We start from the raw sequence: 21,530 nt of genomic DNA on the forward strand, positions 1-21,530 counted from the left end.
TTGAGTTCTCTCGCTCTTTCTCAGTTTTGTCTTCCAGGTGTATCGGTGTTTTTGGGAGATCGCGTTTGCGCGCTCACTACTTTATGTTTATGAACATTCATGATGGAATGATGAAAAAGGAACGTATCATTACTGGGGTTGCTTGGGAATAGACCAATAGATAAACAAATAGATCAATTGAAGAATAGAAACGACATGAAAGTGAAAGAAATTTTACCCTAACTACTATGTACCTAGTTGGTTAGATAGATGGAGGTTTAAAAAACCTCCCAAGATAAGCAAAATAGAATAAAAAAGAGACAAGATAATTCATGAAATAAATAGCCATTGCTCCTAATGCATGCATGGACAGACAAATATTCTATCCACGAGAGAATAATGCTATGCATAATGTACATACAACAAAAAGGGCGACAATGACGTCATACAGCTGCTAGCGAAGATGGCTGGGAACAAAATTAAACTAAAACACACTAGAGAGCAGGAAAAGCGGATAAGCGAAAAAAAAAAGTGGGCAAGAAGAACGATCAAAAAGCGAAGAACACAACAACAACACGTGCCAGAAACGAATGTGGAAAATGAAGCAAATTGAAAGAAATTGTAATGAAAAAAAAAGAGGGGGAGAGAGGGAGAGAGGAAGGAAAAAAATTCCCTTCCATCAATGACTCAAACTCCAAATCCAATCAATCCGGAGAAGAGCCTGCTGCTGCGGCTGCAATTCTTTCAATGAGTAGATCTGGGTTCTCTAGAACCTCGGACTGACGCCGCTGCAGCTCTTCGAGGTGTGTCAACGGATTCTGTTAAAGTCCAGTATAAGTATGCCGCTCGAAGGAGATGCAAAAACACATCAACCGTGACACCCACCCAGTCCTCCTGGTTCGGCACTCCTTCGGCAACGGGTAGTTGGCCCGTGACGTAGTCCTCTTCTTCTGATGTGTTGAAGTGTGACGATCTTCTTCTGATGGGCATGGGCGTTACGGGCAGACTTGGACGCTCAATTTCACTGGGGAAATGAGTCAACCGCGTGTCTGAGCCTGGCTCCTGTATTGCTTGGCCTGAGATTCTTTGCCCAGAACTGGATGCGCCCGATATCACCTGGACCTTGGCCTTCCGAGCTTGCTGGATCGATTGAATATACCGTTGGATCTCTGGGACATCGTCCCATGCATTGGACCTGGTATAGTTCTCCCATGACTCCGGAGGCTCGCTGTAAGTCCAGGTAAAAGTGGATTCCAGAGATGGCGTCGTCATCGAGTCTTCTTTGGAAGATTCTGTAGAGATCCTTGTGCTGCTTGGGCTCGGAAGGGTACTTTGATCATCATTCACAAACACTCGAGTGGGCTTGGGCATGTGACTTTCCCAGGGGAATATTTGCGTAAGCTTTTCAGGCTCAGGTTTAGTTTCCGGAACATCATAGTACATATTCTTGGGGGCTTCTGGGTAGGCGACAGGCGGTTGGAACAGCTGGTTATTCTCGGACATAGTATATGTCTTTAGTTCCAACGCAATCGCTTCAGGCTTGCTGTTCAGAGGCGGGGGCTCACTGTTCGCCGTAAGTTTGCATCCAAAATCAATTATTCGAGCTATTCAACTTACTGAGGTGCGTCCCATTCTGCCTTGGGAGCTTCAAAAGTCGGGGTTTCAGGCCTAGGCGTGGATCGCTCTGATGAATGCTCCTCCTCTCGATGAACAAACTCCTCTGGTTGGTCACTGGCTTGGGTCTCAATAAAACCCGAAGATGACGGGTATGAGGTCGGTGGGCCGACGTCTGGTTGGGCCCAGGATCGCTGCTCTATATGCGTGACAGACGGAGCCCCATGCGGTTGCGGCTGTATATAAGCCGATATGTGTTCTTCTCCACGGACATATTGTGGAACAGCACTGAAGAAGGGAGCTTGCACGTTTCGGTCAATATTCGACTGAGGTTCTTCTATTTGTGCTTGCGGTATGTCCACGGGCGGCTCTATAGTGACGGGGTCATGATGTTCGCTATATCCCGCTTGATGTGGCGTAGAATCTTCTTGTCTCGATACTGGCTGCGGCACCGGCATTTGTGTCCAGGCCGGTTCTGAAGATATCACGGGCTGTGTTTCCGTCGGCGGTCCCTGAAAGCTCGGGAAACTTTGGTCTGACGGAATATGCTCAAATGCTGTCGATGAAGATGGCTCCACAGGCGGGTCTGGTTGATGAGTTGCACTATCATCTTGTAGAGGAGATGGCTCGCCCTCTGGCTGATAATTGTATTCCGGGGTATATTTCGGTACACTCGTAGCACTCGCGACGGGATGATAATGCCGATCGTAAATCGACCACCATCTGCCCAGTAACTGGTTATAAGGCGAATCAGCCGGATCCACCTGCCTCGGCATGTTCCAGGGTTTCCGGGATCCGATAAAATGGATCAGGTTAATTGTACTCTGGAAATGTTTGTAGGCCGGTATGTACTGATAATTCGCGCTGGGGGTGCAGTTATAGGTAAAACTGAGCCGATGCCAGTCCTTGAAATGCAAATTCAGCAACCCCTGATCCGCGCCATCAAAACTAATGCCTCGTTCTGCGAGCGCCTGGAGGGCGAAATAATCCTCCAGGTTGGGCCGCAGCACCATCAACCCACTGTTAAAGCAATCCGGCCAGCCGACATCCGGGACGGCGGCAAAATCCACCTCGAGATCGAGCAGCTCGTCGGGGGCTCGGAGCGCCACAACATCACAGTCAATATATACAATGCGCCGGAATTGCGTTTGTCGCCAGAGCTCGATTTTAGTAAACGTGGCTATCAGGTCCGGACGTTCCATCAGCCAGAGGTTCGCCGGGGTGCTATTCGTCATCGGGTGAACGGGGATAAGTTCATCGTATATCGTCTATGAGAGCTCTCATTAGGGCATTGCGCGTGGAACTCGGTCTCAAAGCATTGGAGGATCCTACCCGAAGCTCCTGAATGGTAGCCGGCTGTAAGCTGTCCGGCGTGTAGAGGACCACCAGTTTCGCGTTTGTTCCAGTGTCGCGCAAGGAGTGAGCGAGGACCACGGCTCCTAGAGAGAGCACAGGAGCAATTTAGAACGGGTTCGAGAATCAAAACAGCTACCAGGGGTGCCAATTGTTTACCAGGGAGATAATGGTCGCTCAATAGAAGCTATGGGCGCGGTCAGCACTGGCTGCGACACTCGAAAGACCAAAACCAACACATACAGTGCAATAAGCTACACTCCCTTCGGAGCTCATGGTGGCGATGTTGACACCGCACACAATTCACACAATTACTGCGACAAGAGAGGGGAAAATCTATAAATAAATAAGGAATAAAATAAGGAAAGAAAGAGAAAAGGACAGGGAAAGGCAAGACAGGAGAAATTGAAGTGCGGTCGGAGCTTTTTGTTATGATTGCCCCCCTCCTTGCGCCGTCTAGAAACTAGAAAGTGACGTTTAGGGCCGACCCCGCATAAGCTCCAGCAGTGGCTGACGGATCTCGTACAACAGATCGAAATGAGGTCTTCCACCGGAGCTGCATTCCGGTGATAGAGCTTCCCGGAGAATTTACAAACACGTTTTCTAAGCCATTGGGGATGATGCAAGTAGAAGGAAACGAAAGAGAATAAACCCCAGGGAAGGGGAAGAAGAAAAAAAAAAGATGAAGCCACCACGGGAGGCAATTCCGGATGAAAAGGGGATGGTGCGACGCAGTTGGGGAGGAGAAGGGGAGAAGATGAGGGGAAGAGAGAGAAAGGAAGAGGAGGCGATGAAGCGACAGGGCGAGGCCCCGTGCGCCGCGCATCCCGTGAGGGCGACCGCTTCTCCCCCCGGTCAAGTACGCCGTAAGCTGCTATCGCCGTGTCGAGACCTAGTCATGTCCAACCTCCTCTTCTCAATCTCAGGGGAAGTGACACCGGAATTTAGCATCAGGGTCCGATTCGGAACTTAATATTACGCAAGAACGCTCAAGACCATTTATGCAACCCTCTGCACAGCGGGTGGTTGACAGGATCACGACGTACAAATTTCTTCGCCAACCGGAATTTATGGTGACACCGGGACACATAAGAAAGGCAACCAAGCGAGCCGAAGCAACTCAAATCCAGTTCACTTTCGAACGGTCACGGCAGCGCCCGGATAGCATCTCTGGATGGCGGCCCCAAGATCCTCTTTCTCACCCTGAACAGCCCACTCGACCGTCTTCTCCAGGGCAGCGCAACTCTCCTTCTCAATGGGGGTAAAATGACCGGATCGAGGAAGCTCGATAACCTGACTATTCTGAACAAGATAATCTGAAATTCCGGCCAGACACAATTGCGGATCGAGCGCCATGTCGGCCTTACCCCACACAAAGGTCGAGCTAGCTTTCAGGGTGCCCTTCGGACCTTCGTCAAACAGTCCCGCGCCGGAACTGACTCGTTTACCATGCTGGATGTTGTGCAGCTCGGCGATGGTCTCGGCAGACTTCTGCCAGCGTGCCAGAGCAGTGTTGTCCCGGTAGTAAGATGCCATGTGCATGAAATTCGAAAGCGTGCGTTCCTTGGAAATCGAAGCTGGGTATCCCTGACCGCCGGCGGTCTGTGTCTTGAGTTCCTCGGTAGACGGGCCCATTGTGCTTGCCATGGAGTCTGCGGCGTCCAAAGGAGTATACTTATCCGACCCGTACGATTTTCTGTGAGTTATCTTGAGAAAAGAGAAGTTCCCCCCTGTACCAAAATACTGAACGAAAGAAACGGGCATCTTTATGGCGAAAATGTATCCCGAAAGACCCAATTGCCGAACAACAGGCCTCAGGGCTTTCAACGCCTTGAAAATCGTTGCGCGAGACTGAATAGGAGTGCGTAGAGAGGTCTTGAGCATCATAAGGGAAGAAGAAAGCAGTCGGCGAATGTTGGACACAACGAGACGGGTCTAAGGACTTGGTCAGTCTTGAATCAGCAATGTCTGCGCAGGCAAGCTTACCAGTGGGCCATTGCTAAGGATAAATCGATCAGCCAACCCAGGAGCTTCGGACGCAAGTCGCATGGAAAGAACACAGCCCCAATCATGTCCCACGATAATCGTTCGCTTCTTGTTGGCCTCCGTATCTCCGTCGACGCCGTACTTAGACCTGATGGCCAAGACAAACCCAGTCAAGTTCTCGAGCACATCGGTAGCCGTGTATTCATCCAAGCCATCACTACCGCCATAGCCGGGCAAATCCACGGCAACGACCGTGGCAGACTGCTGAACGGCAGGGGAGCTCAGGAGATTGCGCCAAATCGCCCAGCTATCGGGGAAACCGTGGATGAAAATAACCAATGGCTTGGTGTCCGCCGTGGTCTCGGGCAGGTCGTTGCAGACGTAGTGGAACTTGAACCCGTTACGTAAGGTGATTATCTGATGGTGCAACCCAGACACGGTCTTCGAAAGGTTCCAGAGACGATCGCGAGCTGCAATTGGGAAAAGAAGTCAGTTTTACCATGATAAAAATGCGACCATAACTGTGTTATCACATGCGCAGAAGGCAGGTGATTGCAACGCACCCAACTGTAACTCCAAGATCTCCTTCTCGTCGGATTTCTTGAAGAAATATCCCTTTATCACCGCGGTGAATCCATAGCAAAGCAAAGTATAAAGCCCATAGGCGAAAAATACGGCCTGTTTCAGACCATTGACGAGTGGGTTAGCCATGGGTGGCAGCAAAGGGGAGAGACCCTGCTTCAGAAGGATGAAATTTCTCGGCCGTGATCTGATACTGAGGGGAAGAGAGAATATCAAACAAAGGAGAGAAAAAAGCGAGACAGGCCGGCACCTCGGCCGGTTACGTCTTAGGTATTTATAGGTGAATCCTCTCGGAATTAGTGCAACCGTTAGGAAGACTGGGAGCGGGCGCCGTGGTTTAGCCCCGCTGCCGAGCGACCATTGGCTTCTCTGCTCGCCCCGTGGAGCCCTGCCATGTGAATGACGGAGTTGAGTGCCTCGTCCCTCAGGCGGACAGCACGTGCCATCCCGGCGGAAATCTCAGGCGCAAGAGGATTCATGAATTGTACTCCGTCCGCATGTTACACACACGATGCTGCCACACAAATGCCGAGTCGCATGGTAAAGAAGAAATAACATAGCATTCAGAAAAAAAGTAGAATAAGAATAACTCCATACACCCTCAATGCAGCCAGACAATGCAAAGCCCAATCCGCTAAAAACAATGCTTGCGGATATCGACTCGGAGCGCACATAACGCAGAAATCACACAATCATGCCCTGATGGAACCATCGCACATGAGTTCGTGTCACATATACAGTCAAGAAAAAAAAATTTCCAACAGGGAGTCGTTCTCTCAGGCTAAGTGCTCAAAGAGCAAATCCCAGGTTTTCTCGATTATCGTCAACAAGTCGTCCATACCTGTCAACTAAGTTAGAAGAGATAGCTTGATCTTCCGCGAATATTCACTCACTCTAGTAATAACCTGAAGAGCCAAACTTCCATATCTTCATTGCGCAGAGCACTTTGAGCCCAATCGCGGCTCTGCTGAGCGATCCGTGGAGCTGCAATCTTGCCTTCTTCTTCGGCAGTAAAGTATCGCATGGTCTCCAAATATTCATCGCCCGTCAAGCCTAGAGGAACGTAATGTACCCACGGCTTAACCCATTCGTCGTGCCATTCGCGAAAAACGGAAACCTTGCAGACTAAGCTCTTGCTTTTCAAGAAGGCATAATACCGACCGCTGAAGGCGTTGCCGTCAATGTCCACCAGATACTTGTAGGCCCAAGCCTCCTGTTGCTCGACTGGCTCTGCCAATCGAAAATATTCTCTTTGAGCGGCGCAGTCTTGGGAATCGCACTGTCCAATAGAAGTAAATGCAACGTCGAACAGGTCACGATAGGCATTGCGATCCACTTCATTTGACTCCCAGCGATCGTCCTCCATTTTTCGAAGTACCTTTGCTTTGTTCAAGGCATTGATATGACCAACAAATAGCTGTCGATGGTGTCGTCGCCAGCCACCACCTCGAGAAAACCCGCCTGTCGTTGACCCTCTCCAGTACATTTGATCCTTTTTTCCCTCCCAGTTCATGTCGCGCGTTTCGATGTAAGGCACGTTATCAGCCCAGTACCACGGACTGGGGTAGAGAATGTCTTGAAAACTCGAGATCTTGCTTTGCGAGAAAACCGGAAAGAGATCACGGACCACGTCAAAAGCATTTGCGCGCTCCAGAAAACCAAACTTGTTCCGAAGAGATGGAGAGGTGCAAACGTCGGAGAAAGCGGTGGTATTGTAGACATAACCAAGTTCGCCAAGAGCATAAGCATCGACGATGTCGGGTGCATTTTCATCGAGCGAGCGAGCGGGACTATCCACCGGACAGGAAGCACGAGAGCTGGTCCACGTAGGTTGATGAGCGAAGCGATTGAATCGAGTAGTGCGGACTTCGTCAATACGATCGCCCTTGTTCAGCTCGGCTGGTTTGGCTGACCACGCATTGACCGGTTTTTGATTCTGAAAAGCGCTCGGGATGGCATGGTCTTTGGCGATACTGACCAGCCTTTGCAGATCTTCGCTGGGAAGTATAACTCGCGGCTCGTCGTGTGCATTAAACACCAAGTCCATGTCGGGCATATACTTAACAAAATTCTTCATCATGCCCGCGGTAGCATCTCTCTGCCAGTTTTGCTCCTCAGTGCCGCCCTCGACCAGAGTGACTTTTCCATCTCGGATTAAGACCCCAAGCATGGAATTGTCGAACCCAAGAGCTTCATGCGCACGCTCGCGGATCTTCTTCGGCTCCAAAGCCCAGAATGGCAAGAGGGAATGATAGATCGTGTCGTACTCGTCAATAAGTTGGACGCCCCTTGCTTTAGCAAATTGGAACCACTTGTCGAAGTGCGGCGGGGGGTTCATGCCATAACGACGACGGTACTCATTTACAGCTTCATTTAATGTTTTAGATTGGCGTGAGCGAAGCTGGTCAAATTGCTGATCGGCATTCGAAATCAGACCAGACATCGGATGTTCAGTTTCAGGGATGTCTGGGCCATGACTCTCGGAATGCCAGGTGGGCCCTGGAGCGGAGGAAAGAGGGGAAGAGGAATGCGGAGGAGGAGAGTAGGGAGGTGGTAAAGGAGAAGTGTTCAAGGAATATGAAGATCCATGTCCTCGAAGTAGAACCACCGAAAGGCATGCCAGAATGGCAATCACCAGCAAGGCCACCAGACGTTGAAGTCGCATTCTGCCATCGAAAGGCATCTACCCATGCATGAAGGATGAATAATCAACCTTGCGGAGATAACTAACTAGAGATAAGGATGGGAAAAGGAGGAGACAAGGAAGGGAGGAAGAAAGCGCTGACTGTGCAGGGAGCGAGCCTGAGGGTGAAGGGTGTAGATACCTGGATACCTGAGTCAACAAACAGATGCCAAGACCGGCACCCCAACAACCGGCTCACGACCCACTTTCGACTTAATCTCGACTCTCAAGATCTCGAAAATCCAAACCTGATGGTCTTTCATTGATATAGTAGTAGTACTTATTTCTATATACAGTACTTCTGATCTGCCAATAATTTGCCTGCGCATGCCACCGCTGTCCAGGAAGTTGTCCCCCATCCAACATTATATCCGTCCCCGTAATAAACGAAGCATCCTGGCTTGCAAGAAACCCAACAACCCCGGCGACGTCATTCACAGTGCCAACGCGACGAGCTCCCGAGAATTTGATCTGCGATAGGATGGCCTCCTGCAGATGGCTCTGAACGGCTCGCTCCGACATCACCGTCGAAACAACGCCGGGACTGACCGAATTGATCCGGGCTCCTTTCTGGCCCCATTCGTAGCACGCAGCCTGTACTCGGAGGACGTTGCCCCGTTTCGAGATCCCGTACGCGGACATCGTGTCGCTCGAGGACAGGTCGAGCTCTGCGTGTTGAAGAAGCTGGTCTCTCGGTGCTTTGGCCAAGTGTTGCTCCAAGGAGGAAGACAGCGTTTTGTATTGAGCTGCCATACTGGCGATGCAGATCATACTAGTACCAGGGGAAGCTACCGTGAGGAAAGACTCGATCACATTGGCGCTTCCGATTAAATTGATCTTGTATATCTGGGAAGCAGTGTTATTCACCGGAGACACTCCAGCCGTATGGACGATGACCTCGATTCTTCCATGGCTGGGGGCATCTTGCGCAAATTTCTGCACGGCGTCGGCGTCGCTGATGTCTAGAATATGACCTTCTGGCGAGAAACCCTCCTTTCGAAGGGTTTCTAAGACCGAATCTAATTGTCTCTTGGAGGCGTCCGCAAGAAGCACTTGTTTGCTACCTCCGAGACGACGCGCAATGACAACTCCCATGTCGCCAGGCCCGATAATGACGAGCACCGGTCGGCTTGTGGGCAGAGTTGGGAACATAGTTGAGGCGGCTGAGGTCATTTTATGTGTATAGGTACTGAATCCTATGGTATTCAGCAATCTTGGTTCTCGTTAATACCGCGTTTTTCGGCTAGATTCTTATTTCTATCACAACCAGAAGCTTCAAACGGTCGGGCTGGAAAGTCCTTAAAATGCGAGAAATTATTGGGTACTCTTGCATGTAGACATCCGGCGCTTAGCTTAAATAAGTCTTCATACTGTGCTGTATATTCGAATCTGCAGCTAAACGTCGCCAAACAACAAGGGGGTGAAGGACCGAGCGCATAGTCCCTATATGGAAAGTAAGCGCGAACCGGTTCTGGCCCTCGAATCTTTCAAATCGGTCTTTCAGAAACAACCACCAATGTCCAAAATCCAGTTCCTATCGTTTCACCGTCCAGCCACATGCTACATTGATCCCGAACCCTAGTACAGCCTCTAAAACAAACAACTGGGCCTGGGGAACATGAAAGTAAGCTGCAGAACACAAAGCCCCGACCAAAAATACATGAATGATGTAGAAAGCCTGTCGTTTGGCTTTGATCGGGGCAGTAGTCCAGGACCACATGCCACGAGATACACCCAAAGGTCGTGCGAAACCCATCAGTAATGTCACTATAGTGATTCCACCAAGACCCAATTGAACATCGGCATCTTGGATGCGTTTCTCTAATAGTGAGCTAAAGTCCGGATGACTGGACTGTATAAAGAAAGATAGATACAAGATGGCATGTCCAGCAAGTAACGGCGACAGGACCAATCGGCCCAGGAGCCGATGATAGGGGGTTAGAAACGGCTGTGGAATAGCCGTCAACACTGACAGGGGCGATGGCGCTCCTGGTTTCGAAGGAGCGATGTATAGAGCAGGAGACATGAGCACTTGGAAGGGAAGCTGCGAGAGGCCAACATGGCCTAAAGCTTTGGTGAGATGCAGGCCATCTGTCCGCGCAATTAGCTGAGAATTTGGACAGAGTTTGGTTGGAGGTGGGCAAAGATACTTACCATCCCCTGTGTTCCAGATTGAAAGACTCACTAGCCATGCCAGCCAGAGGAGAGTGAAGATATATTGTTTTCTTGTTTCGGTCCATCCCGGAAAGATCGGAGAATCCAACCATGATTTTGGCTTACGAGCGCGTCTGTTGTTGGGTTTATCTGCGCTTTTTGTACTTTCAGAGTAAATATGATATAGTCGAATGATGGCAATGACTAGCAGCATGGAGCCTTGAGCATAATATCCGCGAATGGTTAGAAGCTCCCGACGCTGTTGCTTCTCGACTGGCGAGACCGTCACGAAGTGCCAAGGCCACGTGAGTGACATCGCGGCGGAAGATAAAGGGATTTCTATAACGGCCAAAAAAAGAAGTGAAAAATGAATAGTGATCAGTGGACAGAAACAGATGAATATGTGCCGCAGGCGATAAGAGAGACGCGCATGAAGAAGAGCTGAGCTGCGATGGCGGCAGATCTACAAGTGGCATTCCAACGGGGAGGGCCTGACTAACCCTCCGCCTGCGACTGGTCAATAATAACAATCCACAAAGAGTGCCCCATGCTACTTCGTTTCTGCGCTTTACACACGTAAACCATGCTTCTAACATAAGAACATCACCATTGGATTTTCATAGGATTATTTGATAGTGGACCAAAAAGACTCTACATTGCATGCGCCATGAAGCATTTCATCCCAGTCAGGTGACCCGACCATTTCTAAGCTGATGAATCGTCATTTTCCCCCCAAAAGCAGTGTGAGTATACGATTTTCATTTCCCACTCGTAAAAAAAGTGTTCTCTCAACACATGTAGGCAGGCATCTGAGACCTACGCCGAGTCGCGGCATTCGTTCACGGCGAAGTCTGCATCACCTCCTCGTGGCCGCCTGCGGCGGTCGTGGCAAAGTACCGGACGTCAACATCCTCGTCCTGTTGCAGTTTCTCTAAGCTCGGGAGAACCCGCTGCTGGATGAGATCCTGACTACGTGGCGATTGGGTTGCGGTTTTGCCTGACTTCTCCAAGTCCGTCAAGGTGCCCTCCGCCGGGAGGCGGCGCATTGTGTCAATCAATACTGCGTAGGACTTGGCAACGTTAAAGCGGATATTCGGAATCTCGTCGGCCACGAGTCTGTCCATGATGGGGAGGATCGAGTTTTCAATGATGTCCAGGGAGACAACGGGCGCAAGGGTCTAAATGAACATGTTAATACGGCATTTTCCCGGAGAGACGGAAGGCAAACATACTGAGATAGCGAAGCACGTCGTCATTCTGTACAGGTAGTTAGGGTGCTGTCCCATCGCCATGACCTTAGGGATAATCGATCCCTTAGCCCAATCAACGCCGAATACTTCTGTGAGCTTCCGCAGATTTTGCGTAGCAGCCTCTCGGATGGAGAAAACGGTGTCGCCAAGCCAGCCCATGCAGAGATCGCTGAGCTGTTCGTCGAAGAACTTGACTCCAAGCTGGCTGGCAAGAAGAGGAATGTACTCAATAATAGCAAGGCGAACTCGCCATTGCTTGTCTTCGGCCAGTTGAACAATGGCGGGGAGAAGCGACTGAGAGAGGAGTTCAATGCCGATGACTGTACAGGGTCAGGCTATGCGCATCCAAGACAACTTTTCTACCGGGATGCAGTGCTTACCATTGTTAACTAGCTCCAACTTGGAGATAATGTGCAGGCGGACATCAGGGAATTCATCCTTGAGCATCTGGAGGAACATCGGAAGAAGGTGGGCAATCGTCCTGTGTACAAATGAAATGGTTAGCGCCTTGATTTGGTCGACTGGGAGACAGATGTGCTTACTCGTCCTTGCCAAGAAGCGGCGCGAGGCCACTGATTTGAGTACCCAAAGCCGCGCGCACGTGTTGAGATGGGTCCGAAACAAGATCTTCCACGCTGGTCATGATTTCGTTGAGAAGCGTCTCCCGGTCGATGAGACTGCAGAATCCTGTTGCAAGGTTAGCCTATAACCATATCCGAAAAGAAGATAAGAGGCCCACCTGGGATCTGGCCCGCAATCGCAGTACGGACTTCGGCTTCGGTATCCTTCAGGAGCTTAACGAAGGAAGGCACCATATCCCGGGTCACAACCTCCTCGTGCACAGCTTTAGCGATCTGGAAGACAGTATTAGAATGGCGTTGATCGGAGATATATATCATGAACGAAACTTGGCAAACCGACCTTCTCGTATCTATCGGCAACCATGTATCTAACCCTCCAGCTCTTGTCCTCGAAGAGGCTCCGCAGAGAAGTCAACAAGACGCCGTGGCTGGGCTGTTGCTCCTTGGGGATCTCCTCGGCGATCGCAATGAGAATATCGACCGTGAGAAGACGTACGCTGTCCTGGTCGTCGTTGGCCAGATATTGGAACAGGGGTATCATTTCCTCAATCACGACTTGGGTGTTCAACTCCTTAACGAACTTGGCTAGGTTGTTTGCTGCCTGCCTTCTCACCATGGGCGTTTCATCGTGTACGAGGCCTCCGAAATATTGGCGGAGGCTTTGCTGCAGCGGCTGGGGAGCCTTGCTGTATGGAGCACAGTAGAGACCGGTAGCGGAGACTTTCGAGGTGAACCAATCGGCTTTTGAAAGTCGTAGAACCATGGGGACGAAATAGTCTTCGATTTGCTTTTGGGAGAGTTGTTCGCCGATCTTGTTAAGGGATTCCACGGCCTATAAAACTGTTATTAAGTGTGCCCCCTCGGCATCGATCATTTCACCTACCTTCTCTCTGACCAAGGGTTCCTCAATGGCGGCCAAGTTCTCCAGAGGCGAAAGGAGAACGTGTCCGAATTCCGAACCACCGACATACTCTGTGAAGTTACCCAGCTCTTCGCTCAGTGCGGTCAAAACTTCATCCTCATCCTCGACGGAATCTAGAAATGTAAGAGTTAGGCGAGTGATGTCACTGGGGAGGCAACGGCAACTGACCATCAAGGAATGGGATGAGTTCCTCGCGAGTCCGCTCGGGCCCCAAGGCCAGAGCGATCGTGGACAGACGGTGGATGGCATTGAGACGGAGGAGGACGTCGTCATGCTAGAAGAGCCGATCATCAGAACCTATTACGTCGACGACCACGGGGGGTCACGAGGGACACCGCACCTTCAACTCATCGATAAGGACGGCGATAGGGTAGAGCTCGTCGTTTTCACCCTGACCCTCCATGGCGAATGTGATGAATTATATGCTTAATATGTGCTCGGAAGAAGGAAAAAGGCGAGGGGCGAGGATGTGACCGGTCCCAGTCCTCACTCAGGCAGCTAATTAATATTGCTTTTAGACCAGGTCTCACGCGGAACCCGGAGAGAAGACTCGGAGGTAATCTAGAACGGAGGGGCAGGGACCAAAAAAGGAATAAGATAGACCAAGTTTAGCACCTGCTCGGATGCGGATTAGCCTGTGTAGCCGAGGGAGGCGTGGTGGTATAGGAAGGGAGAAATAGTGGGTGCTGCGAGAGACCCCCGGAGTGAGGTTTCGTGGGGTTTGGGCCGCCGCAGGACGACAAGTGAGCAACAACAGAGCAGCAGTAGCAGCAGCAGCATACCTCGACAATTGGATTGGGGCCAAACTAGCGATGGTCCGATGTTTTTGGGAGCAAAAACAAAGGGGGAGGGGGGAATTAAGAAAGGGATCCGGAGGCGTGGAAGGGAGAGAGGGGGGTGCAATCTGATAAAGAGGACTAACCAGGTAGGATTGAATCTTGCGAAGGAGAGAGGAAGAGATGACGGTCTGCCTTTCCTCTGTGGCTGAAGAACAGGAAAGTGACCGTACGGAAATGGTATGGTAATCCCGTTCTTTTGGAGGGGTGGTTGTGGCGGTGCATATGCTGTGGCTGGTGTGCCCCTCCGAGAAGGGTCAAGCCCCAAAAGCAGCAAAAGTGCGACTTTATGACTCCGACTCTCTGCCAGCGCAACGCCGCAATTCCCTACCCCACTTCCTCCTGGTTGGATTCCTGTCTGTTCTCCGGTTGAATCGTGCAGTGCCGATTTTCTGGTGCAAGGGTACTTCCTGTCGCCTGTTCTCTGATCTTGTCTATCCTCCCCTCTGCGTCGCGCATCCAAAACCCCTCCATCATGCCCACTATTTCGGTCGACAAGGCCGCGCTCTTCAAGGAGCTCGGACGGGAGTGCGCAATCCCTCTAGATATTGGCCCGGAATCTCGTCGCTAATCATCTGGCCTGCAGTTATACCACCGAGGAGTTCGATGAGTTGTGTTTCGAGTTCGGTGTGTTTGTTGAATTGACCGTTTCTGCGGGGCTGATGCTAACGTTGCTTGATAGGTATCGAACTTGACGAAGACGTACTTGACCCCTCTTCCCCCTCTATCTGCACGCCTTTCTAATCGCCGAGAACCCACAGACCACGGATCAGGACCGACCAATTGTCGATGGAAAGCAGGTCCCGCCTGAGTTGAAGATCGAGATCCCGGCCAACCGGTACGCACCCTCCGATGCCCACATATGGTGATAACGCAAAGCGCATGGATCTGAGTGGTTTGGCAGATATGACTTGCTGTGTTTCGAGGGCATTGCCCTTATGCTCAACATCTTCTTGGGCAGACAGCCTCTCCCCAACTACCGGCTCACCCAGCCGGCCAGTGGAGAGCTGGAGAAGATCATCGTGAAGGAGGACGTAAGTGTCGCACCGCGAAGCTCTTCCTGTGGATCAACCTAAACTGAGCATCTAAATATAGACCATGAAAGTCCGGCCGTTGGTTTCCGGTGCCATCCTCCGCAACATCAAGTTCGACAAGGCCCGCTATGAATCTTTCATTGCGCTGCAGGACAAGCTGCACCAGAACCTTGCTAGACAGAGAACGCTTGTGTCCATCGGTACTCATGACCTGGACACGATAAAGGGACCTTTCACCTACGAAGCCCTGCCGCCGAAGGACATCAAATTCACCCCTCTGAATCAGACCAAGGAGCTGGATGGAGAGGAACTGATGGCTTTCTACGAGGTATGATTCAGGCATACGGTAACCCACCAGCGTGGATGCTTACAATCATCACAGAAAGACCGACACCTGGGTAAATACCTCCACATTATCCGGGACTCGCCTGTCTACCCGGTGATCTTTGATTCCAATCGGACCGTCTGCTCGCTGCCGCCCATCATCAACGGTGACCACTCGAAGATTTCGCTGGACACGAAGAATGTCTTCATTGAGATCACGGCCCTTGATAAGACCAAAGTTGAGATCGTTAACAAAATCATGGTTGCGATGTTCTCCCAGTACACAACGGAACCCTTCACGTATGATATTCCCGTCTTCTACGTGTCAGAAACCGAGACATGCTAATGTGTCAATAGCATCGAACCCGTCCAGATTGTGTCCGACCACAACAACGCGACCAGAATCACCCCGGAGATCGCGCCTCGCACGACCCAGGCGGAAGTGTCCTACATCAACCAGTGCTGCGGTCTGGAGCTTTCTCCCGAGGAGATCTGCACCCTGCTGAAGAAGATGGCCTATGACGCCAGACCGTCCAAGACCTCCCCTGACCTTGTTGATGTAGACATTCCCCCGACCCGTGCCGATGTGCTTCACCAGGCAGACATCATGGAGGATGTCGCCATTGCGTACGGATTCAACAACCTCCCCCGTTCTTTCCCTAGCAAGTCCGGCACTATTGCCCAACCTCTACCGATCAACAAGCTATCCGATATCGTTCGGATGGAAGCGGCCATGGCAGGCTGGTCCGAAGTCTTGCCTCTGATCCTGTGTTCTCACGACGAGAACTTCGCCTGGCTCAACCGCAAGGACGACGGCAACACTGCCGTGAAGCTGGCCAACCCTAAGACCTTGGAATTCCAGGTCGTTCGTACCAGCCTTCTTCCCGGTCTGCTGAAGACGATCCGTGAGAACAAACATCACACCGCGCCCATGAAGATCTTCGAAGTCAGCGACGTCGCCTTCAAGGATCTATCCCTGGAGCGTAAGAGCCGAAACGAGCGACACTTCGCCGCCGCGTGGTACGGCAAGACCAGCGGATTCGAAGTTGTTCACGGTCTGATGGACCGCATCATGGCCATGCTCAAGAGCGCCTTCATCACCGGCGAGGAAGGTCTTGAGAACCAGGCCATGAACGACTCCCAGTACTGGATCGAAGAACTTGACGGTGAGTCCCCCAGATGACAGACTGACGCTATCCGCGCAATTTACTGACGCGTTTTGGATTCTACAGATCCCACTTACTTCCCCGGTCACTCCGCCTCCGTGCACGTGCGCATCGCGGGCAAGGACCACGTCATCGGTGCCTTTGGTATCCTGCATCCTACGGTGTTGGAGAAGTACGAGCTGAAATACCCCGTGAGCACGGTGGAGATCAACATCGAAGCTTTCCTATGAGCGAGAATTGGGTAGAGAAGCGCTTTAGACATTAAAGTGTAGAGCATAGATGTGCTTGATCACTTGACATATACGCTTAGAACGCCGGTATTACGACCAAGAAAAAAATTAGCTTTTTTTTAGTTTGAAACAGAATCAAAAAAAGATTACAGTTTATATGTACTGTGTAGTGAAATAAAACCCGGGGTTAGTTCCTGACGTCAAAGACAATCCTATACGCGACTACATGGGGGCAGACAGCCAAATACACAGAAAAAAAAACTACCGCATATACGACATGAAGTATATAAGAATTTTTTTTCCGTGATATTTTGCTTTTATGTTGATTCCAGAGATCCGGAGTCCACCATACGCCAATGGAGGGAAAAAGTATGTGTAAAAAAAAAAAAATAGAAACCGTCAAAATCTTTTTTGTTTTGTTCTTTTTGGAGCCCCGTAAATTTTTTCGTTTCGGACATCAATCTTTGTTTCCCCCACCCTACCCAGATCTTTCAATAGGTAAAAAACATTCATTCTCTTCGTTTTCAGGAACAGATTCGTAGAATGGAAGACGCCTTCCGCAGAGGTTGGAGATGCGGCGAGAGCAAAGACATTGGAAGATCATGTAGTTGTTTATTTGCGTCAGGTAAAGAAACAAGGTAGGACGACAGGAACGAAGAAAAAAGAGCAGGGCCTAAGAAAAGAAACCAGATTACTCCTGCGCAAAAGCCTCCGCACCGGCACCTTCCTGACCCTCCGTGGCCTGCTGCTCGGCGAGACGCTGCTGCTCGGCGAGCTGCTGGGCGGCCAGAGCCTTGGCGCCGTAGTCCTGGCTCATGGGCTGGAGGATGGGCTGCTCCTCCTTGGGCTCGATGATGGTGACGGAGTCGGGGAGAGACTTCTGGGGGCCGGCCTTGCCCTCGGGGTCGGAACCACGCATGATCTTGACCTTGATACCAAGGACACCCTGGCGGAGGAGAACGTGGCGAGTGGCAGAGTCGATGAATTCCTTAGCGGGCTGACCGGAGTGGATCATGAATCCGTCCTAGAAAGATCGCGAGTCAGTTATCTGTTTTGACGCATTGTCGGAAAACCATGGTTTTGTAATCGTCCCAAATTGTGTCGCTCAGAACTCCCTCCATCCATCTTCTCGGAAAACAGACACCCTTCGAACACGAATCAGACCGGGTTGCTTTCGGGGTTCAAACGTACAGTGAACTTCATGGACTTGGCACGGGCAGCACGGAGCTTTCCGGAAACGACAACCTCGCAACCCTTGGCACCGCTCTCCATGATGAAACGGAGGACACCGTAGCAAGCACGACGGACGGCCAGACCGTTGAGGAGCTTGTAGCGGAGGGACTCGCACTGAGCGACGGCGGAGAGACCGCGGTTCTGGACCTTGGCGGCATAGAGGGAGACGGAGTTCTCGGGGAACTTGAAGCGCTTCTGGATGAGAGAGGTCAACTCGCGGATGCGGCGACCCTGCTCTCCAAGAACCTCCTGGGTGTGGGTGGCACGGATGACTGTGAAGAAAAGAACACCCGTTAGCATTCAAAATCGTTCCATTTCGACCGTTTGTGCCAGTATCCGATCGATCCTTTCCGCATTTGCGCTGTTTTCATTTGTTTGATTTTTTCATGTTCCGTTCCTTCTCTCGTCCTTCATCCAACAAATTCTCTCGCCGGATCATCGAAATCACACTGGGCACACGAAACAAATAACAAGGGTGTGGAATCGAGCGACGTACTGATGTCGGTGACGGTGGGAGTGACACGGACTTCGACACCCGAGTAGCCCTCCTCAGCCAGCTCGCGCTGGAAGAACTCGTTCAGCTCGGCATAGAAGACACCGTCGGCGACGAACTTGCGGCGCTTCGAAATAGCTCCCTGGACAGCAGCCATGATTTCGTTTCTGCGGATTGAATTGGGTTGTCGAAGAAACGGCCGAGGACGCGGTTGTGGCGGAGCTCCAAAGTTGGGAAGTCGTTCGAGGGCGAAATGGTCGGCAATCGTCGAGATCAGTTTTGAGATTCCGCGTTAGTGGGGGATTTTTTGGCCGGTAGGGCTTAGGGTTTAGGGCTCTACACCGCCTGCTGCTTCGGGGTGCTTCGAGGGTCGTGCCCGTTGTGGTGCCTGATCCGTCGGGCATCCAGCTATGTCATCGGATACGCTCAGACCACCTCAAGAATAACTGCATCTCTACTGGTACAATCAGAGATCGGCTTGGTCACTGAATAACACTTCATAGCCATGCACATTCGTCACAGATCTAGACATGTTCTAGGCCAGTCCAGTGGTGGCCGATCGTTACCATAGATACATTGAATCGTTAAAAAAAGTCACTTCCAAAGTTTTTGAAACTCAAACAGTTGGGACTCTCATTGCATCTCAACTTCCATCTGACTTATGGTCTTGGAAGCTTGGCCATTTTCCTTGTTCCTCGAGAAGGATAGGTCAGGCACTCCCAAGGACACTTCATCCATATCGGCTGCGACAGCCTTAGGGGACTCTCGGTCCTTTGCTGCGTTTCCAATCGAACTGTGAGATGATTCAAGACCGGTCAAGACCGGTGCCCTGGCGCGGGAGGTATCGCGGCTGATCGGCGCAGTAGCACTGGCCGAACGAGAGCCATTCATTTCGGTATCTGTCCGGCCAAATGCCTCGCTCCACCATTTGACTTCATTCAATCGCGGGAAAATTAGACGCTCTTTGCCGCGCTTGTGGTCGTCGATGACAGCATCATACTGGCGGTTAAGAAACTGTTCCTTCCGAGCAAGGAAGTAATCCCACACGCTCCGAGTCCGCTCTTTCGCCTTCCAGTCCACGCGCTCTTTTTCGCTGTTAAAGAGGAAAGTGCCAAATTGGCAGGAGTAGAGGTGATAGAGTAGCCGTCGCAAAAACCGCTCATTAAACTCGAACCGTGTAGGATATTGATGTAAGAGCTGAAAAGTTGCATCCAAGAATTGATGGAAAACGGGGCTTGTCTCCTTCACCTTCGTCACTTCTTTCTCCGGACCGGCCGATCTTGGTGCCGGGCTGGGGTTCTTAAGGCCGGGTTTATCAGAGTCATAGCTTTGCATCTCTCCCTCCGAGTCGGGAAGAGAATCACGACTTGTATTGTCCCGGTTGAAAAAGCCTTTGGCGCTCAGGAATGCGTTTTCAATAGCCTTACCGGCCCCTCCAGAATCGCCAAACCCGCGGTTGGAGTCGCCCCCAATTCTTTCATTCTCGATTTGAAACCATTTGTCGCTATTCAGGTGACCAGATCGATGTCGGAACATGTGTCCGAAAGAAAGCCAGTCTTTTTCCACCAGCACCATGAAACCTTCCATGGTACGATAGTAGGGGTCGAGGCACACTTGACTTAGGGCACTTAGTTGACTTGTTCGGTCCCATCCATCGGAGCAATGAATCAAAACATGCGAATGTTGAAGTCCAACTTGACGAGCGATCAAACCGGCGCCGTCTAAAATGCCAGAGATATGTTTCAACCATCCGCTGCGTGCAAGGAGGTCTTTGTTGGGTCCCAAAGGTGTGACATCGAACTCTTTTAGCGCATCGACTACCTTGTTCAAGGAGTCCCTCATGACATGGATATTGTCGATCCCGAGGTACGCTTTCGTCGCGAACTTATAGTTGTCCATGTTTTCCGAGCCAAGGCCCACGGCTTGCATGGCAAACGCGTTGACAGTTGGTCGCGCGTCGACAATCAAGTTATGCTGCTGAGCCCCATATACATGGGGCTTCTGCTCGGTGTCACCTTGAAACGCCAACATCTCTTCTTCTATCTCCTCGGCGTTGGTTAAGGCAATTCCCGTCTGACTATTTGAGATGTCTCCCTGGGTCGAACTGGACGATTCGCTTTCCAGTTGCGCAGGAGTAATGCCGGCCAGTGGTCGTTCTGAGCGAGAAGTTGAGAAAATCGCGGCTAATAATTTCTCATCCTGAATGGACCGGTTCTGACGCACACCCACCAGGGGCTGCGAACTTCGGGTAATCGAGCAGTTGTTAATAGGGTGGAGATATGTCAGGACTGGGACCCTTGCTCTCGAACGATAGCGTCCTGCATAATTGAGTGTGTTGTCAGAAATGGCGGAGGGGATCGGGAAAATCGCAGGATATGTCGGAGAGAACTGGATCTGCAGTTAGCAGGATGCCATTGGAGGCCACAGCAAGGAGATTTTACCCCGTAGTCCGTATTTATCTGAGATATACGCCATCCATGGCCTTCCTGGTCAATACCTTGCCTGGCCCACTCTTGACGGGGGTTGTACAGCTCCCAACCGTTGAGCTCACGCTCCGGGGGAGGCGGCTGGTAGGTAAATGCATAGAGTTTATCGATCCGGCCCACCTTGCATGTCCATCCCTTAATGCATTCGTATACGTCACGCGCCTTGGTTTCACTGGCGAAATAGAGGCACACGAACGCAAAATCACGACACCGCAAACGGATTGAAGAAGGCTGGCGGGAAGCCGCGGGAGTTGGACGATAGGTACAGAACGAAATTATCGGATACGTTATCCAAAGCTCTTTTGGCCTTGCGGGCGTATCTTGAGCTTGCACGTTGTTGGTAGTCGGGGGAAGGTGGGAGAAGATAATATGGTGAGGGGTGAGGTGGAGGGTGCCAACGACTTGTTCACCACGACGCGCCAAGGTCACATCGTCAACCTTTGGGGATTCCAAAGATACATATTAGCACATTTTTACTTCCAGAAACATCGAGGAGGCAGCATACCTTGGCGACCCGTGTTCTCTCCATGCCTTTGCTATTATTTGATCCGCCTCACCTTCATGGCTGAGCCTTCATTGAGAGCAGATTGGAGGCGATCCTGTACAATAGGAAAGCTAAGACTG

The 21,530-nt window shown here is 51.1% G+C and overlaps 8 protein-coding genes across 8 annotated transcripts; 1 reads left to right on the plus strand and 7 right to left on the minus strand.

Moving 5' to 3' along the window:
- Positions 1 to 683: 683 nt before the first annotated feature.
- KD926_007014 (glycogenin) lies at positions 684 to 3,222 on the minus strand (the record flags this gene model as incomplete). Its single annotated transcript, XM_053100469.1, has 6 exons — positions 684 to 797; positions 865 to 1,543; positions 1,597 to 2,861; positions 2,926 to 3,032; positions 3,106 to 3,133; positions 3,190 to 3,222. 6 exons carry the CDS (start codon positions 3,220 to 3,222, stop codon positions 684 to 686), a joined length of 2,226 nt encoding a protein of 741 aa, XP_052960694.1.
- An 855-nt stretch (positions 3,223 to 4,077) lies between these two features.
- On the minus strand, positions 4,078 to 5,643 carry KD926_007015 (alpha/beta fold hydrolase; the record flags this gene model as incomplete). Its single annotated transcript, XM_053100480.1, has 3 exons — positions 4,078 to 4,881; positions 4,933 to 5,402; positions 5,496 to 5,643. 3 exons carry the CDS (start codon positions 5,641 to 5,643, stop codon positions 4,078 to 4,080), a joined length of 1,422 nt encoding a protein of 473 aa, XP_052960695.1.
- Positions 5,644 to 6,303: 660 nt separating this feature from the next.
- KD926_007016 (putative capsule-associated protein CAP1) lies at positions 6,304 to 9,370 on the minus strand (the record flags this gene model as incomplete). Its single annotated transcript, XM_053100490.1, has 3 exons — positions 6,304 to 6,355; positions 6,408 to 8,197; positions 8,492 to 9,370. The coding sequence occupies 3 exons, from the start codon at positions 9,368 to 9,370 to the stop codon at positions 6,304 to 6,306; spliced, it is 2,721 nt and encodes a 906-aa protein (XP_052960696.1).
- A 361-nt stretch (positions 9,371 to 9,731) lies between these two features.
- KD926_007017 (putative metalloreductase Fre8) lies at positions 9,732 to 10,667 on the minus strand (the record flags this gene model as incomplete). The annotated part of the gene is made up of 2 exons (XM_053100501.1): positions 9,732 to 10,288; positions 10,352 to 10,667. 2 exons carry the CDS (start codon positions 10,665 to 10,667, stop codon positions 9,732 to 9,734), a joined length of 873 nt encoding a protein of 290 aa, XP_052960697.1.
- Positions 10,668 to 11,190: 523 nt separating this feature from the next.
- KD926_007018 (protein phosphatase 2A structural subunit TPD3) lies at positions 11,191 to 13,507 on the minus strand (the record flags this gene model as incomplete). Its single annotated transcript, XM_053100512.1, has 9 exons — positions 11,191 to 11,529; positions 11,584 to 11,921; positions 11,982 to 12,082; positions 12,144 to 12,288; positions 12,341 to 12,455; positions 12,523 to 13,014; positions 13,066 to 13,217; positions 13,273 to 13,378; positions 13,445 to 13,507. 9 exons carry the CDS (start codon positions 13,505 to 13,507, stop codon positions 11,191 to 11,193), a joined length of 1,851 nt encoding a protein of 616 aa, XP_052960698.1.
- A 908-nt stretch (positions 13,508 to 14,415) lies between these two features.
- KD926_007019 (phenylalanine--tRNA ligase subunit beta) lies at positions 14,416 to 16,694 on the plus strand (the record flags this gene model as incomplete). Its single annotated transcript, XM_053100523.1, has 9 exons — positions 14,416 to 14,468; positions 14,527 to 14,567; positions 14,623 to 14,642; positions 14,702 to 14,778; positions 14,845 to 14,974; positions 15,036 to 15,302; positions 15,357 to 15,598; positions 15,656 to 16,464; positions 16,531 to 16,694. 9 exons carry the CDS (start codon positions 14,416 to 14,418, stop codon positions 16,692 to 16,694), a joined length of 1,803 nt encoding a protein of 600 aa, XP_052960699.1.
- Positions 16,695 to 17,385: 691 nt separating this feature from the next.
- Positions 17,386 to 18,577, minus strand: KD926_007020 (40S ribosomal protein uS3; the record flags this gene model as incomplete). The annotated part of the gene is made up of 3 exons (XM_053100535.1): positions 17,386 to 17,718; positions 17,886 to 18,199; positions 18,424 to 18,577. 3 exons carry the CDS (start codon positions 18,575 to 18,577, stop codon positions 17,386 to 17,388), a joined length of 801 nt encoding a protein of 266 aa, XP_052960700.1.
- Positions 18,578 to 19,053: 476 nt separating this feature from the next.
- Positions 19,054 to 21,435, minus strand: KD926_007021 (phosphatidylinositol-3-phosphatase YMR1; the record flags this gene model as incomplete). Its single annotated transcript, XM_053100546.1, has 3 exons — positions 19,054 to 20,738; positions 20,891 to 21,344; positions 21,412 to 21,435. The coding sequence occupies 3 exons, from the start codon at positions 21,433 to 21,435 to the stop codon at positions 19,054 to 19,056; spliced, it is 2,163 nt and encodes a 720-aa protein (XP_052960701.1).
- Positions 21,436 to 21,530: the final 95 nt, after the last annotated feature.

Source organism: Aspergillus affinis (assembly GCF_023601865.1).
Source record: "Aspergillus affinis strain CMG 70 chromosome Unknown NODE_3_length_628324_cov_86_750800, whole genome shotgun sequence".
NCBI classification, from domain to species: Eukaryota; Fungi; Ascomycota; class Eurotiomycetes; order Eurotiales; family Aspergillaceae; genus Aspergillus; species Aspergillus affinis.